Source organism: Neopelma chrysocephalum, unplaced genomic scaffold (assembly GCF_003984885.1).
Source record: "Neopelma chrysocephalum unplaced genomic scaffold, ASM398488v2 Primary Assembly neopelma1_76, whole genome shotgun sequence".
Taxonomy (NCBI): domain Eukaryota; kingdom Metazoa; phylum Chordata; class Aves; order Passeriformes; family Pipridae; genus Neopelma; species Neopelma chrysocephalum.
The window spans coordinates 969,590-988,896 of NW_020897737.1; the positions used below are offsets into that span (position 1 = coordinate 969,590).

General features: G+C 41.6%; 1 protein-coding gene and 1 long non-coding RNA gene across 11 annotated transcripts in view; one reads left to right on the forward strand and one right to left on the reverse strand.

Moving 5' to 3' along the window:
- Positions 1-3,802, forward strand: part of GLRA2 (glycine receptor alpha 2) — a 129,106-nt gene extending 125,304 nt beyond the window's left edge. For all 9 annotated transcript variants that reach the window (XM_027688975.1, XM_027688972.1, XM_027688979.1 and 6 more), the window contains one exon: positions 2,293-3,802. In XM_027688975.1, coding sequence (XP_027544776.1) covers positions 2,293-2,571 — 279 coding nt within the window. In that variant the 3' untranslated portion in view covers positions 2,572-3,802. The remainder of the gene's footprint in view (positions 1-2,292) is intronic.
- The window catches only part of LOC113970259, a 56,357-nt gene that overhangs the window by 21,733 nt on the left and 15,317 nt on the right, over positions 1-19,307 (reverse strand). For both annotated transcript variants that reach the window (XR_003535099.1, XR_003535098.1), the window contains exon 2: positions 8,206-8,376. This is a non-coding gene — a long non-coding RNA (uncharacterized LOC113970259). The remainder of the gene's footprint in view (positions 1-8,205; positions 8,377-19,307) is intronic.

The following is a 19,307-nucleotide window of genomic DNA, read 5'->3' on the forward strand; positions in this document are numbered from 1 at the left end:
AGAGATTTATCAGGGAGAAGGAGATTCAAATCTGCTCAAGCAGGGAAGGAAACCGAGCATGTACTCCTCATACCCCAGGTGAATGCTGTACCTCTTGTATCCAGGGTAAACTGCATCTACTGCAGTCCTAAATAAAAAACTAGCATGAGGACTGGGCATGCTTCTCTATGGGTTTTATGAGAAAGAAGTGGCACAGACAACTGTCTGGTGGGAAAAGCAGGATTTTAAATCCCATTGGAAAAGCAGTGGCTCCTTACAGTTAAAGGTTAGGTGCTGAATACCTGGAACAATGTGATTTAAATATCCCTATCCCTAATCTCAGATGTCTTCCCACTCAAGTTGCCACAGTCTAAGCTCAAAAGGAGGGCTGTGACATTGAAGATGAATTGCTCAGCCCCATATAGCAAAGCTGTGACCCAGCAGGGCACAGTGGAAGTCAGGACTCTCCAAGCCTGCATTGAGCTCAGTGTGGTTTTTTTCTTTCTTCCCACAGATCTCTCAGGAGTAACAGAAATTAAATTTTTAAAAAATGAATGAAGTACATATGGCAACACAGCTGCTGAAAATCTGTTACCCTTTTTAATCACCTGTCTTGTCCTGGGCATGCATTTTATCCTTCAAACTCAGTAAAAGAAAAAGCTCTGAGAGGAAGGCATCTCCCTGTACTATTGGGGGATTTGTAGTGTTACTAAGTCATGCAAGAGAAGCATTGCCTATAAGGCTATGCAGAACTTAGGTCTCAATAGGTTCATCTTCAAAATACTGTACGTACTTACAATTATTAGGACAAGTAGAGTTTTCACAGAGGTACTGCAAAATGCAAATAAATAAAATTAAAAGAGGAGAGGACCATTCTTTTTTTAATGATGGTGAGCTTTGGAAATAAAAAGGTTATAAACCCTGGATAAGTGCTCAAAGAGCCTTGCGCTGAAGTGGCAGGAGCTCCAAAGCACTGTTTACTGCCTGTCCTCCTTCCATAGGCATTCAATGCCATAAGCAGGCAGAGTGACTATTTCTCATTTGGTAGCCTTGGATCACAGTATTGGTTATTCACGTTTGCATGTCAGGTCCAAGGTAAGGAGAGCAAGTTGGATGATATATTTAATTCCAATGCTGCAGCTGGGGAGACAGAAAAATGCAATTATTGAAAAAGATGCTTCTGTGAAGGAGCAGTGATTTACATCCTGAATAGGTGCAAATTATCCTCCCTTCCTATCCCTGAGTTCAGCCAATATATTCCTTATTCAACACCTTGCTGCTGTGGTGCTTTTTTTGTTGCAATCTTTGATTGTCTTTTAAGTTCAGAAGGCTGTGGTTTATTAAGAGATATGAGGGACTGTTCCCTGTGAGGGAGTGGACTCCTTGTGAGCCCAAGAAGTGGTCATTTTCAGTCAACAGTGAAGTGTCTGTTGGTCAAAGAGAGGGCCTTTAACTAGGGCAAGCTGCTGAACCTACAATTCATCCCCTCTGGAATGAAAAAGAATAGAGCTGCTTTGTCTGTTGGTTTTGAATCCTTCATGGAGGGCTGCCAGCAACTGTTAACCTGTGTATTATTGTGCTATCAGACAGGAGAAACGTTAGTGAGAATTTACCAGCACAGCCACAAGCCTCATCACACAGTTATCATAGCAGTAAAGTTCAATGGTAGTTACTCACCTCTCCAAAAACAAATATCACCCACTCAGACATGAGAGAGAATGGATTTCTGCAAGATGCTGCTACATTAGCTCACGCTATTGCACCCAACTCCCAGTTGCCACTAAATCTGAGTGCCCAGTGCACTTTGAAGTATCGATTGTCAGAGCACTCCTCCTCCTTGTTTTGTAGACTGGAGATGAAGCTGCAGTGTTGTGGTTATGCTGAGCAATGGAAACACATTGCCATGAGCTTGGGTCCCTGAATCACTGGGTCATTCTATTCAAACTGTAACAGACTCCCTGATGCCAACATGACCATGTTTCCTCCCCACAGAAAGCCCAAGGAGAGCAATGAGAAACCCCTGGAGCCAGATCTCTTCCCTGTGAGGCTGGGATACAGCTTGCTGTTCAGGGCACTTGATTTAGTCATAGCTAGGAAAATTAAAACTCTGATTCACAAACACTGGAAGTCACCTAATTTCCACATATTTTTATGCAAGTTTTAACTGCTTGTCTTTGAAACCTGGACTTTTTATCATAGCTTAACCAGCTAATTTGCTGAGATGCTTTGAAGGGTACACCTCAAATACTCAAGTACGTGGCATGCTCAGTAGAAAGGTGATTGTGTGTCTTATTTGTCTTCTTTATCTCCCAGGAAGATGAAGTTGCTCGTGACAGTCGATTCAATTTCAGTGGCTATGGCATGGGTCACTGCCTCCAAGTCAAGGATGGCACAGCAGTCAAGGCTACTCCACCCAACCCACCTCCAGCACCACCAAAGGATTCAGATTCCATCAAAAAGAAGTTTGTTGACCGTGCAAAAAGGATTGATACAATATCCCGTGCTGCATTCCCACTCGCCTTCCTCATTTTCAACATCTTTTACTGGATTACATACAAAATTATACGGCACGAGGACATTCACAAGAAATAAGCAACTCTGGTTTGCCAGGACTTCTCAGCCAAAGTGATCCACATGTAAATAAACAGTGAAATGTCTTTCTGTCATTTGGACTAAGGATTTCTTTCCCACTCCCCCAGAACACTGGAGAAAAAAATAGCAAAGAGGAAAAGAAGTATAGAAGGAAAAGCGATTGCATGACAAAATATGCTGTGACACCAGTCAATGAGGTTCCCCCTATGTATTTCCAGATTCAGCATTGACCAGACATCTGTAATCGGGACCAAATTTTACCCAGCTTTATCACAAAGATATTATATTTCAGAACAAAAGAGAATCAGAAAACAAACAATTCTCCTAAAACATCTACCAAGAGACTGCGGTGGCTACAGTACAGTGAGTTATAAGAGGACCAAACTTTTTCAGGATAATGTTGCCTTTCTATTTGAAACAAGTCTACTGAGCTACATTCCATGACCATGTCTGTAGGTAGTGGTTTCACCAAGGAGTCCTTTTGTGGGTTGTAAATTATTTCTACTGAGAGGGGAGAGGAGAAAAAAAAAGAAAAAAAAAGATTTATACTTTACTATCCTTGTGGGTGTGCATTTTAATATTATCTTGCTTTACTAGAATTGTAATTTCCAGGTTGAACTTGTGTGTCGTGTGATTTATTTGATAGTTGACACTCCAAAACCAGTGAAACTACCTGGTTTATTTTTGTTGGGAGACAGTGCACTTACTTTATTTTATTTCTGCTGATTTTACATGCAACTTGAGGTGCCAAAATGTATTTTACCTATTGTGCTACCCTGTACCACACTACTTAGTAAGAACTTGTTTCCTCAAAGGTGTAGCTCAGTTTAGCATTGAGTTTCTATTACCGTTCTCATTGTAGCTGCAGTCAATAGCTCTATAGGTAAACACAACTTGTTTACAGACCTCTAATTTATATCTTTACTCAAAGTGGCTATCATTTTAAATATCATTAATTAACCTAAGAATTTTAAAACTGTACTGTGATTTTCAGAACCTGTTACCTTTTGGTGCCGGATCTGCATTATTCAAATCCTTGCTACGTGTTTTAAAGTAGAAAATTAAAAAAAAAAGGAAAAAAAAAAAGAAAAAAAAAAAGATGGTATTTTTGCTTACACGGAAGAAGACAACCTGTAACATGAGTTAAACATTAAAATTTTACACTTGCTGTAAAAGGGTTTATTAAAAAAAGGTATTTGTTCAATTTCAATAAAGCTAAATGTGGTACTAACATTTCTTTACTCTTTTCTTCATTTGCTGCAGCAGCAGCAGCAGGGCTGTTCGTGCCACATCCCAGCTATTCCACCGCTCTGTCAGCAGAAAGAGGGTGAAAAGCAGCCTTCTGCTGACCTGGCTTAGCACGCCACATTTTGCTATCTATCCTGCAGCAAAGGGGCTCTTGCAGCCCCCGGGAGTACATCAAGGACTGTGCCAGAAATGTGGCTAAGATATGATGTGAGAATCTGTAGAACATTTGCATGTGCTGAGCCAAGCCTTTGGGAGGAGGCACACTGCTCCCCACTCGAGCATCCCTGCGTGGCAAGAAGCACGCCTCAGCTTCACACATGCTGTGCCTGGCTTGGGGGTATCCTAAACTTTCTCCTGACTTTCTTACAGCTTTATCACTTTGGTGAGCTGAAGGACATGCTGAGATGGCCTATGGCAGGTGCCTCTTATAGACATGGTAATGACCAATACTTGAAAAGCAAATTAAACTGCATTCAGTTTTCTGGTCTTCCTTCGTGCGACCAAAACACACATCCTGTAGAGCTGCCCAGTACAGACATTTTTTTCCACTCCCCTAGTGAGAAGTTGTACAGAGGCATACTGTATCTGCAGCACTTCTCACTCTGCTTTCACTTCTGGAAAAGCTTCTGCTGAGAGGTTGTGGATATAGGTTCCACAGCCTGTCCGAGCCTGTATTTGTGTGTCTGTGTCCCCATCTCTCTCCACCTGGCTGCCTGTAACTACCAGACTTGGTTCCTCTCCTAAGAGAGGAGAGGGAATCTAGAGATCTTGACAACTCTGATTCTCAAACAGTTACATAAATTAATGGTTCTCCTTAGCTCTGTGGACTCTTCTGTCACTTACACCTGTGATGGAACTGGTAATAGGCTCTTCCATCTCTTTGAGACCGTGGATCCAGGTGTGACTGATGCAAATTTAAGTATCATAGTAGTTGCAATTTTTATAGTATCAGATTTGCTTTTATTTCTTTTTAAAGTGGAACAGTATTTGATTAATGGATAAAATAGTAGAGGAAAACCTCAGCACAATCCTAGTCCCATGAACTTCTGCAAGGTGAGGATAGCCAGCAGTAAACTGTGTTTTTGTGGGAAGTTGGGAGCCTTCACTGGTACATAAACATTCAGAGCTCACTTTTACTAATCCATCATTCCAGAAGCTCAGTTTTAAATGAAGGTGTAATGCCATGATTAATGTTAATCCTCGGTGTCCAGAGGTCAGAATGTCAGAGCCTATTGCTCATAGCTCCCCCATATGACCACAGACCACTGCAATAGGAATGCAAAACTATTCTCAGCTGATAGATATCCATATTTCCCTTTCTGTGGTGAAGCTCATGTGCCTCCAGCACCCCCACCACAAATTCAACTGCACACTTTGCAGTGCTTGGCTATTAGCACTGACTAAATAGTTCACTAAGATATTTTGCTGATCAGATTTGAGGTTTGCTGACAGCATCCATGGGAAGATTGCTCTGCTGTTGACCTGTATGTAAACTTTGGTCCATTCATGAGAATAATCCGTGCATGAATTCCAAATAGGTCTCTGTCTCTCTCTCTTTTGAAGAGAGAAATTATGACTTTATGCCAATTAGTCAATTAGTCATGAATCTTGAAATTATCTAACTAAATTTTAGATACAAAATATGGGTGCAAATGGACAAGGCCCACTGAGCACAACAATTAGGAATGGCCACATGATACAACAGAGTTCTCAGCATGCTGGTTAGTGGCCTGCGAACTGTCTCACACAGAGGTGGTTTGATACCGGATGGCTATCCAAGAACGTTCTCTCAAAGAACTTGGCTGGCACCAGAAACTGGCCAAAAGACTGCCTGCAGATAAAATGTCAAATAACAAGGAATAGCAGGACTTACAGAAGGAGGCCTTCCTAAACAAATTCTCAGTATGGTTAGCAGAGAAACCAGACTCAAAAAATGGTCAGCTTGCACTCAGGGAAGCAGCAGAATTAAAGCAGTTTCATTTCAAGACACCACTGCAAGAAGAAAAAGAATGGCTTAAAGTCCCGGACAAACAGCATTTGTGAAGCAGGAGACACAGCGGGATGGAAGGAGAGAGACCCAGGATTAATTCTGAAGAGCTTCCAGACATATTGGAAAACCTACATGTTACAATTGAAGCTGGTAAGATAAAATTAAGCCCTGGGGCATTTAAACTACTTGCATTTAGCTATAAAATAATTACGATGACTTCTAATTTATCAAGAAAGCTTAAAAAGCTTTAAGCATGTCTTTAAAGGAAGCAGCATCCAGTCAGGTCATTGGCATCCTGTTGTTACAGGCTGGACCTGAGAGGTTCGGTAGTCAAGGAGAAAGGTTTAGCCATCTCTCACTGGATAGATGCTGTCAGGGGCTGCAATAAAGCCTAATTGATAAAGCAGATCTTTAAGAAAAACCTTATTGCATTAGGAGGAAAGTGGAAAAAAAAGTGCAATATGAGATGAGAGATCTCTCTTTGTTACTCTTTCTTGCTTTTTTTTTCCCCATATTTCTTTTAGGTAGCAGAGCCATTGCTTGTGATTTGCTGAATCAAAGGTGATAGGTGGTGTAGCAATAGAGGCTTTTGGAGTATCTGATATGAGATATCAGCATTCATAAATGCTAGTGGAGAACTCCAGGTTACACAATGTTTCTAGGGGCAGATTTTTTCATGTGCTACAGAGGTGTGAGGAGTCATCCACAGACACTGAGACTTTCTCGCTTTGATTCCCTTCTTTCCCAGCATGTGATACTGAAAGGAAAGAGCTGATGGAAAATAATGTTTGTCTACTGAAGGCTGGACTACTACAGCTCTTCATCTTTGTGTAAAGCTGCCATTGACATTGGTGGCATAGGAGCTGCTGACCAAACATGAAGCACCAGCCAAAACTTACAGCCTTTCGTAGCTGACGTTACTAAAAACATTGTGGAGGAATCAGGAACTAAGCTTTGAAAAGGCATGGGCATTTAATGGAAAGGACTCTAACTGGGCTGAATTGGTATCTTTGACTCAGCAACAGGAGTCTGCATCTGCACCTGCAAGTCACATTTCATGAACTTTTCAAAAGATCTGACTCAGTCCAATTATGACATTTCTGTATTTGGAAATATATTTCTAAACACAGAAAAAAATATATTTCATGTGTGGATGTGTATGTATATGCACAGTTTTCTAATCCTTATTCCTTTGAAATTAGAACACAGCAAGGAACAAAGAAACAAAAGCTTTGTACAAAGAATGAGCTTTGTATTACATGAAGTGCTATGAAAATAACTTTGTTTAATATATTAATTTTCCTTATTTATAATATAGTACTTCATTATCTATAAGATAGTATCTGTGGAAAATTAGTTTCTTCCAGACTTTGAAAGTAGTTTATTCTAATTATTTTTGACATAGAAGTTTGTGTCTTACAATGTTGTGGAAAACTAGAAAACCAAAGGCTGCCTAGAGGAACTTCTGCCTGGGAAAATAATCTGAGCAAGGACATGGTTTCTCCATAAATGCCCCTTACGGATTTTACATTAAAATTTAATCTTCTCTAGTTTAACATGAAGAGAAAAAGAAGATTTTTATGCCTCTTGAAGATACCTTCGCTACTTTTGCAAGGCAAATGTGAAATGTCGTCACATTTAGGGCTAAGCTGCAGAACAAGAGAGTTTCACCATTTCCAGACAAATTCATCAATCCAATTTACTTTCAAATCCAATAGAGTGCTCACTGAAAGCATAAGGAAAAAAAAACAAACTTCAATAGCTTCTAGATCAGTTCCTAATGAAGGATCAGTTTCCAACGCTAAGAACTAGAAATAATCTGGGAGGGAAAATATTTAGAGTGGATTATCTCTCTGCAGTATCCTCTCAGAAGGAGTAGAAACTTGAGTCAAAATAAGCGTGTCAGATAATAAATAGGAAAACTGACTCTGTGAAATGCATACACTCAGTTCTTTAAGTTGCCACTAAAACAAATATGCTAAATTAATATTTTTGTTATGGAGAAATGCTGTGAGGCAATATTCATAAGAAAGCAGTGAATATTGGGGATCCTGACCACATTTTACTTCTGCTAAAAAATGGGATTTTACTGGGACAAATTATACAAAATCCTCTCTAGTCATCTGAACAGCTGTATAACTGATTCAAAACCAGTTTCTTCAGATTATCATAAGGCCTGAATCTGATTTTCAGCATAGTGGATTCCTGTTGTGGGGATGGGGTACAGTGTGTGCCATTTCAGGAAGATGGCAACTGGATTAATCCCTCCTCTTTCCACAGGAAAACCAGCAAAATCGGGGGGGAATATATGAACAGGGGGAATATATTCCTTAGCAGTGTGTAGTGAAAATACCTTTAGACAGAGAGGTTGAAGGATTCACAGATTTCCACCTTACATTTGCTTTGACATGAATCCATCTTCCCTAAGGTGATGAAGAGTGCGACCCTTGACAACACAGGGTCAGGTCCGTGGCTGGACATATTTGGAAATCACATCTTTATCCCTTGGCTCCTGGCAAAATGCCTTCTGTCAGCTGCAAGTCCTGTTTGCCTGCTGCAAAGGGTCTCTGGAACACAGCAAGCCAGACATGTCCTTGATGAGTAGCTTTGAAGGTCACTACCCAGCACCCCAAGGCTCCCAAGCGGGGACACGAGAGCAGGGTAGAGAGGATGCATCACTAATAAGTGGTGTGGGAGAAGGACCACAAGTGCAAGGATGCCAGAAGACCCTCTGGGCTCACAGATTAGGTTTACAGCACATTATGAAGCTGACCATGTTGTGGGTGCTGAACCTGATTTCAGTTCAGCTCAGAGACCCCTTTCAGCCTGTCCCACCCCCTGAGATGTTCAATGGGGTTGCAGTTGTGGCTGCAGAAATAGTTTGAGAAACACCGCAGCACTGAAAGAACTTCCCCACTTTCCCCTCAGTCTAAAAAGAGAAAAGAGCTATACCAATGTGTGAAACAGAAAGTAAATCCAATGTATTATTAGTATTATCGGTATTTGCAGTGGTGCTAAAGACCCTTGTGTGGGGATATGCCCAGTGGCCTGGGCATTGCCTGCTTTTCCCTGACCCAGGTGCCAGAAGAATGCAGTGAGGGATTTGAGGAGCAAAGTGCAAGAAGAAAGGGAGCTCAAGGGTGCTGGCAGTGGGGAGATGTGGGAATGAGACAGCCAACACAGCAACCTAACCATCTTGGGCTGCCCTGCAAGCCTGGCCTGAGGTGAGATCCTACTGTGCCCAGTACAGGGCCCCTGGGCAGGGCCAGCCAAGGGGAACGAGGAAAGGGGACTCCCAGGAATGGGAAGTGGACCAGTAATGGCTACAGTAATGGCCACAGAGCAGGGCAGTGGTGGGGACAAGAGCAGACCCCACCCCAGATCAGACTAACAGGAAGGGGGAAAACTCATCAAAGATGAGTCAAGTCTAAAATATGTATTGACAATATTTTCTGTCTCATCTGCTGGGTGCAATCTCGATAATAAAAATGAAGACCTTCCAGGAAAAGACTTGATAGGGCACATGCTCCAAATAGGAAGAAATCATAATGTTGCATGTGGAACTGGAGAGAGGGTTTTCCAGTAAAAAAATGAGAGCACTAGTCACTTATTCCACACCGGAGACACTACCTCCTCCTCCCTCTTCATTGTCAGGCAGAGATGTTATGAAAAGGCAGGAGAGTCTGGAAATGAAGAAGCCTGCCACTGTGTGGCTAAAGGTGTCCTTTTAGCCATTGCTTGGCGTTTGAAAGGGACCTGTGTATGGCCGCATTTGGGGGAGACCAATGAGAACAGCATGGACAAATGTCTATGATGAGGTAATTAACCTTTAGAAAAGGAGAGTGAGTGCATTCTTCCTGTAATAAGCTAATGAACTCTGTCCTCTGGGAGACATGAGGGACATCATCAGTGATGCTTCTAACAAGGGTTACCAAAGATGCTCTTCAGAGGGGTGAAGAGGAGGGCTGTTACTGAGTCATTAGCTTAAAAACAAGAGCAGAAAGAGCTGCCTGCTGAAGGAAAATTGGGTTCCCCTTCCATATGTATTACATTACATGTAATAGGGCTCTGAAAGCATGTTATCTGCTTGGAAGAATATAAGAATTTCCCACTAATCTATGAATGAAGCAAAGCCAAAAAAAAAAAAAAGTATCCTTTTCTTGACAATTTTTTCTTGTAGTAGCTGACGTCAAACCAAAAGAAACTTTTATGCTGACCTTGGATGTAATCCACACTGTTACAGGTTGATGGTGAAAGTTTCAGTATGGGCAAGGTCTCAGCCTACATCTTAGCTGTCTGCTGTTGTGGGACATTTGCTTCTCACTTTGGAGCCCGGTGACTTAGTTTCTTTGAATTACCACGAGAGGTTTCGTCACTGATCTTTCTGATGTTGCAAGTGCAGTAAGTGAGGTCAAAAATGAAGAATTTGCTAAAGAACATTTAGAATTTCAATTAATTTTTCTTCTCATCAGAATCTGTGTGTATAACAGTGTTTCAGAGGCCTTTTCCAAGGGACTCTGGTAGAGGCTACAGAGCATTTTAATGGTTCCTTTGATTTATTAACACTAGCTCAGTTTTTAATCTGCAGAAAAGAAGTGCTCCATTAATACATACAGTAACAGTTCACATTAAACATTCTAAATGTGACCTAATCTATTTTTAAAGGAATTAATTCCTTTGCATTAGTTGACTTATTCCAGGAATCACCAGGGTTTAAAACATGAGCCCTGTTCCTGACATGCAGTGAGTTTTTCCTTGAACAGCTGTACTGTTATTCTAGCTGTAGTTTTCTGTAATAATATCAGTGGGCAGGACTTTACACTAAGGAAACAGAGGAAGATATTTTAACATAAAGGAAATTTGCGTATTTGCTACTATAATAGCAGAGATAATTTAACTGGAAATTGATAGTTTCTGCAAATTGAAAAGCTTGTATTGCATTTGTGCACACACATACAGACACAAGCAAACGCCGTTCACTTTGATTCCCTTAATCTTATTACAGCATTTCTTTGACTGATGCCCCTGAAAATTTCATCTGCTACACAGTGCAAGCTAGCGTTGTAGCACAGATAAATATCTACCTTCTTTTTCTCTGACCTACATGTGGAAAAGGTCCAAAAGTTATCTTTAGCCTGATTAATCTAAGTCTGATCTGCTAATATGCTGCCATGGATTAAATATATATATGTCATCTGAAATAGCTGAGGCACAGCTCAGATATCCTATAAATGGCAGCACTCAGATGTACCTGCGGTGGGTTTTGCTAAGCAGGCACTCTGCCCAGTGCTCTCTGATAAGATTTCTGGGTCACATCTGAAGACTTCAGCAGAAAATGTGATTGTGGGTACTACTGATAGACATATTTTCTGCAAATTAAAATTCAAGCTGATCTTAATAAATCAGGAGGGAAACATTTACTAAAAAGCCTGGGGAGAGCTCTTCAACCTCTCCCTCTGCCTGGTGCTGGCAGAAGAGCCACGACAATGCAGAAGGACCCCAAAAGACCCATTTGCAGCTGGGGAAGATCCCCATGGCATTAGTCCCTGGGGAAGCAACCTCAACCTCCCAGATATCTGGCAGGGCATGGGCATCCTGCCTTGCAGCAACAGACAGGTCAGGGGAAATCCAGACTACACTACGAGCAGTGTTGATCCTTGGAACAGCCCAAGACAAGGCTACTTTACAAATGGTATATTCTTTCATCAGAACATGGTCCCATTGTCTTTTCAAGGTTTCTCTAAGCCCTAATGTTCACACTGGTTCACAGCAAGCTGTGGTTCGATGCCCACGTGGTTATGCACTGGTGGCCTTTGCAAGTGCCTCCTGCACATTTTATCTCTGTTCACCACCTACTGAGTTTACTAGCTGCCCTCCTGGTTTCACTCCCTTCAGGCTGGATGGAAGAAGAGAGCCAGGTCCTCTTTAAAACACGACAGATGGGGAAAAACCTACCTGCCAACACCAAACCACACAAAGCGCTACTTTCCAGCTCAGCCACAGATGCTTGGGAGTTTCCCTATGAGCTGATGAAAGGGTGAGAGGGTGAATTTATTTGCAGCATCACTTGTATGAAAAAAAAGTGTAACTGAAAAGCAAAGAGAAGCAGGTGTTGGAGACACCTCAAAAAATCAAAGACTTCAGGGAAGTGCTAACAACAAAAGAAGAACTAAAAAAAAGGAATGGAGAAAGAGCCTCCTCTTGGTCATTCCAGTGGTGTTTTGAGGAAGACAAGCAGGTCTCCTCGAAGGATATTGTCACCAATTGCTCTTTTTAATGAAAATTGCCTGGCAGATCCCCAGTATTAGCTACTCACTCAGAGGGGCTTTTCTATTATTAGGACAGTCAACTGGGAGAATGGCCAAGGTTTATATTAGCTCTGTTACCAGCCAGCTTTAATGGGTACCAGAGAGCAACTCTGATTTTTGGAAGTATAAATGCATCCTTTGGACACTACTCCAACGTTCCTCTGTTTTAAGAAGGTCAGCACTACCTCCTCAAAAGAAAAATTAAAATTCTAGGCTGAAATCATGGAAAACCAAGGTGAATGACCTCAAGAGACTCCACAATCTACTTTGGCCCCAAAGAGGCTGGGATGGAGGTGGTACACTGTGTGTGTGTCCCCACAGGACCTCCTCTTGCTAATACTCTGTCTCAGAGCAAGCTTTTTATCATGCACAATATTTTCTCACTTATACCTCCCCATGAGGAAAAATCAGTTTCTCTCCACAAAAACTTGCAACATCATTAGTAACTTTTCCTGTTTCATGGGGTTTTACAAAAGCAATTCTTAAATTTTAAAACAACAAAGTCATTCAGCAAAGAAAGAGTTTGCTACAGAAAGCACCATTAAATTTCTCAGTGTTGAATATCTAAGCTATAGAGCATGAATATCTAAGCTATGGAGCATGCTCGGTTGAAGACTTCCTGAAAGCCTGTTGTTCCTGCTAATTCCTGTAGAACTCTTATTTTATAAACTACTGGGTGCCTATTCCAGGGTAGTGGCTTACTGGGAGATTTTTTTTTTCTTTTTTAATTATACGTTTCCAATTCTAATCACTGGGCTTCAAGGACATAGGATTTTTTTATTATTATTATTTTCATGCATCATTGGAGCACCTAAACAGCTTCCAACAGATTCAGAAAATCAGGCTGCCTGTAGTGAATGAATTCTTCAAAAACAGTGATATTATTAGCTCTTCTGTGTCATTGAACAGACAAGCTAAATGCTAAAACCAGAAATTTCATTAAAGATTAAAGAAATATCATTTCACGTTTCACCTGCTCCATTAATATCAAATATGAATTCTATCTTTCATGGCACAACTGAAGTGCAGTGTAAGATTTCAGATATACCATTATTCAATCTCTTTCAAAGAAAGAAAAAAAATGTTCAAAATCCTTGAAGAGCTGTGTCTGAGCATGACAATATGTTTTGTCTGACCATTTTAAGTTACTAAAGAATATCTTGGCTTTGTGATTTTTCAATAGCTCCCTTTCTTCATGCACCACTTGAAATATGTTAATGGAGACATAACTGTTAATGGAGACAGGAAATACCAAGCACTTATTCTCTGAGCATAAGGCCTCCAAAGATTTCTCTGTTGGAATACCCAAGAAGTGACACATTCACACTCATTAAGTGCTTTTGGAAATCTCAGCTTTAAATATTAGGGTCAAACTACTCCTTTTACCCAGTTTTTCCTGATCATTTACTCAGCTTCCTCTTTTATTTTTTTTTCTTCCAATTAGTAGGTTCTAAGCAGACTCCTAACTTTTTCCCTGGAGGTCAAAACCCCCGGGAGACATGGTGGGTTGCACCTTGCATCTCTGCAGTGGGAAGAGGACTGCAGGAGTTGCCTTAACAGGAAAAAAAGAAATCCTGGAAATGATGCCTGTCAGACATTTTTACAAGAGCAGCATCCTAGCAAAAAGGCAAGTCCAGAAGGTCATTCCACCATGTTAACATTCCTTATGTATCTCAGAGCAGAAGATTAAAAACAGACACTGAAATCTTCCCAGACAACACATCCCCATTGTTTCTGAATAATTCTCAGTGGAGGCTTTCAGAAAACTATCAATATCCAAAAGAGTATCATGGAATCACAGAATTTGTTGAGTTGGGGGGCACTCATCAGGATAATCAAGTCTAACTCCTGGCTAACACCCTAAGAATCACACCACGTGCCTGAGGGCATGTTTGGTGCTGTGACCATTTCCCAGGGGAGCTGTTCCAGGGCTCAACCACCCTTTGGGTGAAAAGGTTTTTCTTGATATCCAACCTAAACCTCCTCTGGTTCAGTTTCATGCTGCTTCCTCAAGTTTTGTCATTGGTAACTCTCCCACAAGTAGGGTGTAGATCTCAGTTATGTCCTCTGGCTGGAGCTATGTGTGTTTGCCACATCAATTACAGCATCCTCTAGCAGGAGCCATTGCCTGTTCTACCATGATTCTCCACAGTCACCATTTTTTGCACTTTCCCAGGTTTTCAGACCCCTGTTTTTTCCAATGGCACATACTGGTGTCAGCACAGGACAGGCCATGGGGCTTTGCATGGGGGGAGTGTATGAGCTTCCCCCCAGGGGAAAAGAAAACCTCTTGACAGCACCAGCATGCTTGCTTGTGAAATGACTGAGGTTTCTCCAGCACCCATCAGGGCAATGCAGCCTGGATTGCTCAGGTAGCCTTTCCCTGCAGATATCGTTATCCTGGGTGTGGTAGAATTGAGCAGCTTTCTAGTCCATGTGTTTATGCAAGATGTTGAACCCCTATTTTAAGTTAAAAACAGCACTAATGAATAAAAAGGAAAAATGGGTAAAACCATGAATTTTTATGAAGGTACAGCTCCAAGGCAGCTTTACAGAGACTGACTCTATGGAGTGCCAGGACTGGTTTTTAGTCTCCACTGCACTTTGGGGAGGTGGTTGCCAACTCATGGCTATATAGGACCTCACAGGTCTGTTCCTGCGCCTCTTCACTGCCCTGGCCCATGGGCACACGACAGGTAACCCCAACATCCCCACTTTTGCTCCAGCCTTCCCTGGGCTAGGGCTGAACTTATGGGGGCTGTTCCTTATTTCAGTTTTGCCTGTCCTTCTCAAGGTGGGTGCAGAAACGGCTTAGCCACAGGCGATCTGCCCTGCTCTCCCTCCCAGAGCCTGTGCAGCCCCCAGGGGTAGGGGCAAGCTGCCCCTAAGTGCTCCCAGCTGCCTCGGCCACATGGCTCGCAGATGCCGGCACAGTTCAGGCAGCACTGCCAAACCCACAGTGACAGGTTATTGGGTTCCTACAAACGTTAATGTGATGTTTACTGCTCACGCTGAAGTGCCACATGGGCTGCAAGCTGTTTCCTTTTGGCCGAGAGCTCAGAGGGAGCCAACCCCAGCTGTCTGGTGAGCAGGGACATCTTCCCCTGCTGCTGACCAAGCAGGGCAATAGCACGTGTTTGCTTTTTGTTTGCAGAGAACTCCTGGCAGAGATGCATCAACTTAATCTCAGCTTCTCACAGGAATCTCTTTTCTGTAGGTACTATGTGAGGCAAGGGTTTAGAGGAGGAAGTGCTCTCAAATGTACAGCCTTGAAAAAACGAAGGAGGTCTCAGCTCCCTGACTTTTCAAGGAGCACAGGGACTGTCAGTCAATCCCGAACAAATACGAGCCTTCCTTTAGCAGCAAATAACCTCCATAACCTGACATTTGCCCCCAGTCTAATTCTCCTGGCCAACCTTCAAATCCTTTTACAAAGATTCCTGATCTTCTCACTGCTCTGCCAAAAAGATTGCCGGGATTGGTAAAGGTTGGGTGAACTGAGCAGACAGAGGAAAGCAAGTACAGCTGATTTCCTGGCTCATCCCAACTTACTTCTCGACCTGTTAATTGCTTAGCAGTGCAAACAAGTGGAAAGCAAACAGCTTCTGCCACAGGGAGGGCTGCAAGCATACCTAAATTATTTGGTAAAGAGAATCCCTTCAGAGACCCTGTTTTCCTGACAAAGCAAGCTGAAGATTTGTAATGAAAGGAAGGCATCCCATTGTGGTTTCTGCACTGAGGCTGCCATCATACAAAAACATGAATTTGATGTTACTAAGAAATCTGTTAAATCCTCCTACAAACCTAATATTAACATTTGAGAATGTATCAGCAAAAGATTTGTATTTTATCAGCAGTGAAATATTTTAGGACTAATAAATTTAACCTTCAATAGTACTATGGCATTCATTAAGGACAACTGAATTCATGTTTTGGTAGTCTGAAATTGTTATATTAACAATTTTGGTTTAAAACTTCTTAACCTGGTTTTAACCTAGCAAAATTATGTTGTAGGAAACCCTATGGATGCAAGCAACCTGGACAAAACACCTCTCTCAAGGCTGTAGTTGATTCCCAGTTGTCTAACGTCTCTGGAGGTTCTCTCCTTCTTGGACAACATGCAGGAGCCATTTGAATAACCACAATTTAAACTGAAATCCTCATTTAGGACCTCATTGTGCCAGGGCCTGGGACTCTGTCCTTCTGTATTTCACAGGTTTGAGATTGGCAGAGATGCTTCCAGGAGTGACTTTCCCTGAGAGCCTCCTGAGAAGACTCATCCTGTTCTGCTGCAGGAGTTAATATTGGGGTATAGAGGAAAAGTAAAACAGCCTCTGAGGGTGATAAATAAACAGTCAGGAAGGTATAATTTGTATATAAGGCATTCATACACATTCATTTCAGCTCAATACCTAATCTGACCTCTTTAATTTAAAAAGCATCACCCAGGTCAGTATTTCAGTGAGATACCATGTTGGAAAGAACCCAGAAGCTCACTGACACTTGCTGTCCTCTGGGGAATGGCTAGAAGGACAAACAGGCACTCTGAAATACTATTGGTCTTCTTTGGAGCCACTATCAAAAGACACATTTTAATCATTGATCTACGAGACTGAATTCTTTCCTTTACCGCTTGAATCCATATAACCCTCTGTAGATCTGGCCAAATTCAACTTCGGTAATTACATTTTCCGGAAGCAAAGTAGGTTTAAATCAATAATTAAACAAAAATTAGTTAGCACTTTTGATTTACATTGCATTTTTGAATGTAGACTTACTGAAAGCTGACATCATTTATAGACATCTCCTTCAAGCATGTTCAGCCTAAACTATAATTTAAATGAACTGGAAAAAAAATTACTTCTCTAAGTTAAATCAACATGTCATGAATTGACATACTTTATTAAGCAGGGCAAATAAAATTGGATAGAGCAATTATACATCCTGGAGTACAAGGTGACTGCCGTGTTCTCTGAACCTCAATATTTGCAGCTTAATAAGTGCTAAAAAGTTGAACAGGTCTGGATAACTCAGTGGTCTGCCTTTATTTTCTGAAAAGGAAAAGCATCCTTACTTTGTATCCCTGTGGTCTAAGTCTGGATTGCTCTGAGAGACTTCATTTAAAAATATAACACAATTTCTCTCCAGAAAACATCACGTTTTCATGGGTTAGGATGCTTTATGTGTTTGGGGTTTTTTTTGTTTGGTTTGGGTTGGGTTGGGGTTTTTTTGTTTGTTTTTTTAACATTCAGTGTAAGTGGTTAGCTCTGATGAGCTTGTTAAAGCAATGGCATAGATTACTCAAATTTTTCACATAGTTGTATCTTTCTGAAATACCTCACTCAGCTGTGCCTGAAGAAATTAAATCACAACTTTTCTAATTCATTAGCAGCATTCACAATTGATTTGTCATAGGCATAGTCAGGGACAAATAAATGATATATTTGTCTTAAATCATTTGTCTCTTAAATCATGCAGTTTCTTATACCTGTGATAAAATTCAAGGTGTGCACTGTACTGCACATATGAGCTAGCTTTAATTTTGTTGAAAGGTATGATAACAATGCACTGAAACCTATGCCCTGTTATCTTCAAGCTGTCCAAGTCATCTAAGCCCCTGGCTGCCTGGAAACCAGCACGGAAATGAAGTTCTTGTTGTTTTATCTACACTGCTGTTGTTACTGTGATTGAGCTTGTACTGTTATTGAATTGCTTGAACTTGCTATTATCATTGAATTAGTGAGGTTAAGCCTGCTTGGATATGCCAGCATATACAGCAATTACATCTGTGGCTGCAAAGTAGACATAAACTTTGTGGGTTCAGGGTCAGTAATCTGTGATGATTTTCCCTCTGAATGATTTGCACTTGCTGCCTTCTTGGTCTGATGGTGACGGCCCTTCTAGACTCATCACTCTGGGCCAGTCCAGGTCCCAGGCTCTGCACACCATGGGATTTCCACTCTTCATTTCTGTTCTTTTACTAGGCAGCAAACAAATTTCCCAAAAGCCCAGTTTCAGATAATGACTGTGAAGTCCACCTGCCACAGAGGGTGCTTGCATGTGTAAAGACAGGAGGCAGAAATTCTGATGAGGGTCCACTAAAACAGAAATCTGCAGGTAGGGGCCAATTTCTGTAAAAAGGCTTCTGGGCTCAGTGCACCACGGTCCTGCTGAAAAAGAGCAATGTTATTTGAGAGAACAGCAGCAGAGGGTGAGAAAAGAGGTGACTGGAGGTATCTGAAAGCTGTCAGCGGTGTGAACTGTGGGGCGTGAACAAATTCTCACTAGCGTGTACACCCTATGAGCTAGGATAGCAGTTAGAGGGAAGATTTCAACCCACATCTAACCTCCAAGTCCTGTTCTTGTATTCAGATTTCAGTTCTCAAGGGGATTTAAAAAATATATTTAAAAGAAAATTATTGGAGGCTGTTGTATAACATGCATTTTGGATTGCAGACATAACCTAAATGATGGTATTTTCTAACTTCTGAGTGACTGAATTATCACCCCTCTAAAGCTCTCTTAATATAGTTAGTGAATGTAATCAGATTGCAGGGGCTGACTGAAACATCATCACGACTCCATCACAAGTAGAGATGCTCAGCTTTATGGCCCCTAATTGCATATCTCTCTATATATCAGCCAGGCTTCTTTAATTCAGGTTCCCCCCATACTACCCACGGTTGATCCAATCAGTTTTCTGAGAGGTAGCTCTGATGTTCTTCTATTGACAGCACAAGTAGCAATGTTAATGTGTTATTATTGGCAACAATAGGAAATGTCACAAGAAAGAGATGAAGGGCACAAGATAAAATGCAGCTGGGAGGAGAGACAGAAGCCAGATTCCTCTTGCTCCCAGTTGTTGTGTGCTGTACTTGACTAAGCAGGTGGGACAGTACAAAAAATTCAAGAAAGCCTGGAGTAAAAGCATCTGGAAAACAGGAGTGGAATGAGGACCACCAGAGAGAGCTACCTTCTCTCCCCAAGACACATCTGAACTTGGCATGTATGAAGCAACTGAGGCTAAGATGGGCCACTTTCCAAGGCTGATCAGCTCCCCCACTGTATCCACAAAGACTGAGGTGAATGTTTTGGGCAAGCACAGTCTGTCACTAGCAGCTGGATGCATTACATACAGGACACAGAATAACCAGGAGGCTGAGCAGGTACCAACCCAGCTACTAGTAGAT